This window comes from Pogona vitticeps, chromosome 2 (genome assembly GCF_051106095.1).
Source record: "Pogona vitticeps strain Pit_001003342236 chromosome 2, PviZW2.1, whole genome shotgun sequence".
Lineage (NCBI taxonomy): Eukaryota > Metazoa > Chordata > Lepidosauria > Squamata > Agamidae > Pogona > Pogona vitticeps.
Window position 1 is genome coordinate 164,145,634 of NC_135784.1, and position 6,000 is coordinate 164,151,633.

Consider the following 6,000-nt stretch of genomic DNA (forward strand, 5'->3'; position numbering starts at 1 on the left):
GTATACGTTGGTAGGATATAGCCATGGATGGCTATAATTCATAGACTTGGTTTTCTGATTTTCCTCATTAGATTGGGGGGGGGGGCTTGTATGCTGAAGCCTAATTTAATAGCCTTGCATAATACTATCATATGTCATTCGGTCCAGTATGCTGACCCAGTTACTGACCTGCTGGATAAGTGTGGTGTCTTCCGAGCCCGTCTCTTCCGGGAGTCATGTGTGTTCCACCAAGGCTGTTACGTTAAGGATCTCAGTCGCTTGGGTCGTGATTTGCGGAAAACCCTGATCCTGGACAATTCTCCTGCCTCCTACATCTTCCATCCGGAGAATGCGGTGAGCATTACTTTGGGGCTCTACAAGTGATTTGGGAGATGGATTTATCTGTTGATGTACCTAACAGTTGAGCTGTATTTATGTCTGTATTTAGGCCTTGCTGTGTTGCTGGAAAGAATCACAGAATGCTTTATATATTAGTGAAGAAGACAAGACAGTCCCTGCCCTCTGGCTTATAATCTTAAAAAGAAGCAACCTCAAAGGAGAGGGGAGGGGAGCCTTTTTTTAAAAAATCATAAAGATTTTAACCTTTGGAAGATAGAAAAGCCTTTTTCACCTAGCTTTAGTGAGAGATTGGGAACAACAACAGGTGACTGGCACTTTCTTGAAAGCATGTGCCAGGTAGTCACCTTAGAAAAAGAAATGTTTTCTCCTTGTGCCAACAGACCATGGGTCTTCTAATAAGTGATAGGCTCCTAGGAAGAATGTGCTACATGGGTGGTAAACGTGGGACTCTCCAGCTGTTGCTGAACTGGCAGATGCTGTGATTTCTTCCCATTAGCTGGCTAGGGCTGCATTGCACTCCCAGCATCTGGAGAACCACGTGCATTTCCACCTCGGCTGTACCTTCTCTTCTTCTCACAACTTCAGGCCCATATAGTTCTCAGTCCTCTCAAGCTCCTTCTTTAGTTTCGAAAGACTTCTCTAATCTTTCCAGGTAGAGTGTATCTCTTCGGGGTTGGGGTGACTAAAGCTATACTTATAAAATAGTGATGGGACTTAGTGGTGGCAATTGAAATAATAAGTACTTAACAAACTGAATCTTTGCTAATACACTCTACAATTTAGATGTTGCACATTGGGTTTGAAAATGAAATCTGGTATTCGGACTCTCTTTTGGCTATATTCCTGGAAACATTCATTTCCCAACAGCTCCTTTAGACACCCAGGTTGCTTTCTAGTGGATGTATGAGGGCCAATCTGTCTCGTATTACAGTATTTTTAAGGTGTGTGTTGGGGGGGTGGTACATCACAAAGTCAAGACATTTGTACAACTAGGGCTAGTACTGTTCTTAACCTCAGACATAACATTGTGAGCATGAAATTGCTTGTTATTTGTTAAGGAGGTAATTTTACTGCAAGGAAGCAGAACAGACACGTTTTTCCCGGCTCAGGTGTCAAAGTAACTTGATTAGTCTATGGTACTAAGTCCTTTGAATCGTGGGAAGGGGCCATGATTTGCTCATGCGCCTCAGGCAGAGAAATGCCCTGGGCCAGCTCTGACTGCAGTGGTTTTCAATTCACACGCAAGTCCCTAGCTTAAAGTGTTCCGTCCTCGTTTCGCATCTGCATGCCTCCCCGGGGGCTTCTGATTGACTTCCTTTTGTCCTTCTATCCTCCCTGCAGGTACCTGTCCAATCTTGGTTTGACGACATGGCAGATACCGAGCTGCTGAACCTGATTCCGATCTTTGAGGAGCTGAGCGAAGCAGAGGATGTTTATACCAGCCTTGGTCAGCTGAGGGCGCCCTAAAGGGTCCTCCTAGCACTATGCCTACACGGGAACTTTTTCACTCAGTGCCTTCAGTATTGGCCAAGAGGAAGGGAGAGGAACAGTTCAGTTGTTCCTTCCAACCTTACTCCTAGGCAGATGCAAGCACTTTGGAGGCAATAACCTGCCTGGCCCCCCACCCGCTGCCCCGCCACTGGGCAGTGCCAGAGCAGTTTACAAGCAGGGTATGTGGCTGGATGCCAGATCCTCTGGCTTTTCTGCCAAATGCAGGGACATCCAAGAACAGACACCCCATCCCCAATAGCGCTCGTACCTATGCACTACAGGGACCCAGGTGGCATGAAGAGGGCAGCACCATTTCCCCACAGGCCTGTTTCCTCCAGCCGCTTCCATTTGCTGCAGGGAAATTAGCCCTCTGGGTCCTGTCTTGGCAGTTCACGCTGCCTCCCTCCTTTTTGCAACCTAAAGCAATGCCAAATGATTTGGCGGAATTCAGAAGAAGTTGAATGAGGGGGAAAAAACAATCATCACCACGACATATGCTTCCCATTCCCACCCCCCTTTTTTTTTGGATGGCCATGGGACCTAGCAGGTTTGGGCTGGGTTCTGAAGGGAGGACAGGGATTCACTCAAAAGTACCTCCGCTTGGCTCATGTGTTCCTACGTGTCTTTTCACAAGTGTCTTGAAGTGAGACCCTGTCCTTAAACTGTTCAAAAGACCAGGGACTTTTTTTTTGGTAGAAGAGGCTCTTCTTTGCCTTTGACACAGAACGATAACAACACCTGGCTAGAAAGAGATAAAAGCACTCCATTTTGTGAGGCCTCCTGTGTTCTCCTGCCTTTAGCATTTCCCCATTAGAGCAATCCAGCCTATGCTTTCAAAGGTCTTTCATGCTTGTTTTTCCTGTTGGCTTTTGGGAAGCCGTTAACATCCTTTCATGCCCTGTCTTGTGACTAGAATGTGCCTGTAGGTGAACTATATGGCTCAAAGGGAAACATGCCCTAGCAGACCCGCACCCCCCCCCCGCACCTAATATATGTGACATACTGTAGGCAAGGACTAGGTCAGCCAGCCCATCCAAACTTCAAGACTCCATATTGGTTTAAGACCAGCATTGCAGATGTTTCTGTATTTCTCCACTCAGGCCTAATATTCTTTTTGGGGGGATGGGGAAGGAAAACTTTTGCTTTACTTTTTTAGCCAGTTGGGAAGCCACATTTATAGGGAAGCCTTAGGACTATTGATTTTTCCACCTTTTTTCAAAAGGATGTGACGGTTGCCCACCTCCCTGTCTTCACTGCCTTTGAGGGTATCCAGGCCACCCAAGACATAACTTGGTTTTCCACTCGGGGCTCATACTAGGCCCTCATAACGTCATAACTTGAAAGCCTGGCCCTGCAGGTGGCCTCAAGGTATGGTAGACTAACAGACTAGGAGGAGAAAGAGGGTGCTCCACACATGCACACATGGCCTGCTCCTTGTCCATTGACTTGTGTTCTTGTGTAACAAAGGGGTCTCCTTAGTCCTGCCTTCACTCTTCTGTACCCTGCCAGCTGCTTATGACCACCAGGGACTGTGCGCCCACCCTCGGTGCAGTCTCTGGGCCAGCCTACATCCATCATCATATCAGGTGGCTTCAGCCAGCTCTGAGAAACCAAAACTTAGACCGAGGGTTTTGTTGCTTTTTCTATTTCATGGAGCTGTAACAGCCATTGTTTTTTCCCTCCCCCTCCTCCTCGGCCACTTCCTTTCCCCCTCCTGAGCAGTCTGGTACGCTGGCCTTCCTCGTTGTGTCTGAACATGCTGTGAACAAGTGCTCACCCAGCCCCCGTTGGGGCACAATCAAAGGGAATTAACGAAGCCACCTTTCTTTTCTCCCTTTCCTTCCCCTAACCAGTGAAGTGACTTCATGTTTTTTTTCTGTTAGAGTTGGGAGGGATAGAGAGACTCTTCAAAATGCTCTTTTGGCATTTTTATTTCTGGTGCTACTGCCGTGACCCTGGATTCAGGGTGTGAGTTTTCGGTCATCTCATCATCTCAGGTGTGGGAAGCCCCCAAAGGACCAAAGTTTCCAAGCCTTGCTGTTGGTTGGGTGAATGGGCAGCTCTGAACCAGACTGAAGTGTGGGTTGAAATGCCGCCATTCTTTGAAGTGTGTCGGAGAGGTAATAGTTGACCCGAGTGAATCATTGTCTTGTGTGTCTTTGTGGACTAGGCTTCAACCAGATACTCCAGAGGTATCTGCTTCTCTCCTCATTGCCCTCCCTTCCCATAGGAGCCCTCTTTGCCTCAGCTGCTGAGGGTCTACACCTCTGTAGTGGCAGAGAGCAGATCTTCAGCTTTGTAGAGAGGAGAGTTGGGATGTTTTTTCCATACAGCTGTTGTTTCTCTCCAGCACAAAAAGCAACCAGAGCCTTAAATGTTGCAAAGTTAATGGAGGCTAGAAAAAAAACCAAAACCTCTTTGTTTCTCCTTCCTGGAAGGAAGACCGCTTTGTCTTTGGCTTTTATCCACTGAGAAATCACCCACCACCCACCCTCACAGATTATGCCAGCAGCTTTCTAGGTCCTTTCTTCAAAATGAAACTAGCTCCATTTTTTTACATTGATTTGTTACATTTATATCCCACTTTTTTTCCAACACGCTGAAGACTGTGTAGAGAGCACTTTTCTCCATGTTGTGTCATCCCAACAGCCTTGTGAAGTTGGTCAGTCTCAGTATAATTGCTCCTAGTTACTCAGCTGTTCTCCATTTCAGAATCCTCCACCTAATGGGAAAACATTTTTTAAAGTAACAATGACACTCCTTTTTTCTACACTTTCTCGAGGCTGGCAAAAAATGTGCTCTACACACAGTTATTCCAGAATTTCTCTTTAGCTCAAAAGTTGGGACTAAGGGAAGAGTCAGAGATCAATCTCATTTCGCTTGAAGGAGCCCAGCACATATGCTCCCCGGTTTTAACACACCATGGAAATTTGTTCAAAGTAATGTGGAACTGGACTCCGTTGAATGAGATAATTCCATTCTGGTGAGGGATAGTAAGGAAATTGGTTAGGTGAACTCCCTTTCATAGAATATCTGCTATATTGCCCAGGAATGCACACTCCACTCTGAGGTCAGACTTAGCTAATTCTTGTTTACTAGCCATAAATGATACCTGGGTCCCTTTGCCAATGTTGGGATTGTGCCTTGATCAAACCCAACTGACGGTGAGTTTAAAATGCCAGCCAAGAGGCAATCCTTGCTCTTAACCAGGTTATGCCTTTTTGGGGTGCCCTACATACCTCTTACATTAAAATCATTATCCAGAGAGACTTTTTTGTGCCTCTTGCATTAAGTTCCGTTCTGCTTCCCTTTCATGTAGGGAGTGGTGGCTCATATTTTTCAAGTAATGAGAGCCTTGTTTTCCCCCTTTCTCTCATCCCCCCTCCCCATGAATTGTAAAACATTGGTTGCCTTTGTCACATGTCTGCACGTGCTGGGTTTTTCTGTCTTTGTTTCAATTTTGTTTTAATAGGAAAAAAAAAAACAAATCCCAAAACTTGAAGCCGGCATTGTTGCCGTTTCGATCTTGTTCTATTTTTGAAATCTTTGTATTAACTGCAATTAAAGGAATAAAAAAAGCGAGTGAACGGAATAGCTGTCTTTTGGCCTCATTAGATTTTTGGAGAGTGGACTGGGCTCTGAATGCAGGACAGAGACTTTTGTAACTGAGCAAAAGTCATTGTTGTCTATGCAATAAAATGTCTCCCCTTGCAGTGAAGAGACACACAGTTCACAACTCCTGCCTACTTGTTCGAACATGATCGACATCAGGGTCAACCAAGACTTGTGTATGGAAATACAGTGGTGCCTCGCAAGATGATTGCCTCACGGGACGATTAATCTGCAAGACAATTGGTTTTTGCGATCGCTGTGGCGCTTCGCGAGACGATGTTTTCTATGGATGATTTTCGCAAGATGACAATTTTTCCCCATTGGAACGCATTAAATAGATTTCAATGCATTCCAATGGGGAACCGCGTTTCACAAGACAATGTTTTCTATGGAAGATTTTCTCAAGACGATTTTTTCCCCATTGGAACGCATTAAATAGATTTCAATGCATTCCAGTGGGGAACCGCATTTCACAAGATGATGTTTTCACAAGACGACGTTTTTCACCGAACGAATTAACATCATCTTGCGAGGCACCACTGTAAGTTATTTTAGAGG

General features: G+C 45.6%; 1 protein-coding gene across 2 annotated transcripts in view; it reads left to right on the forward strand.

The window, feature by feature from the left end:
* Nucleotides 1-5,422, forward strand: part of CTDSP2 (CTD small phosphatase 2) — a 56,025-nt gene extending 50,603 nt beyond the window's left edge. For both annotated transcript variants that reach the window (XM_020784523.3, XM_020784524.3), the window contains 2 exons: nucleotides 148-333; nucleotides 1,681-5,422. In XM_020784523.3, coding sequence (XP_020640182.1) covers nucleotides 148-333; nucleotides 1,681-1,806 — 312 coding nt within the window. In that variant the 3' untranslated portion in view covers nucleotides 1,807-5,422. The remainder of the gene's footprint in view (nucleotides 1-147; nucleotides 334-1,680) is intronic.
* The last annotated feature ends 578 nt before the right edge of the window (nucleotides 5,423-6,000 follow it).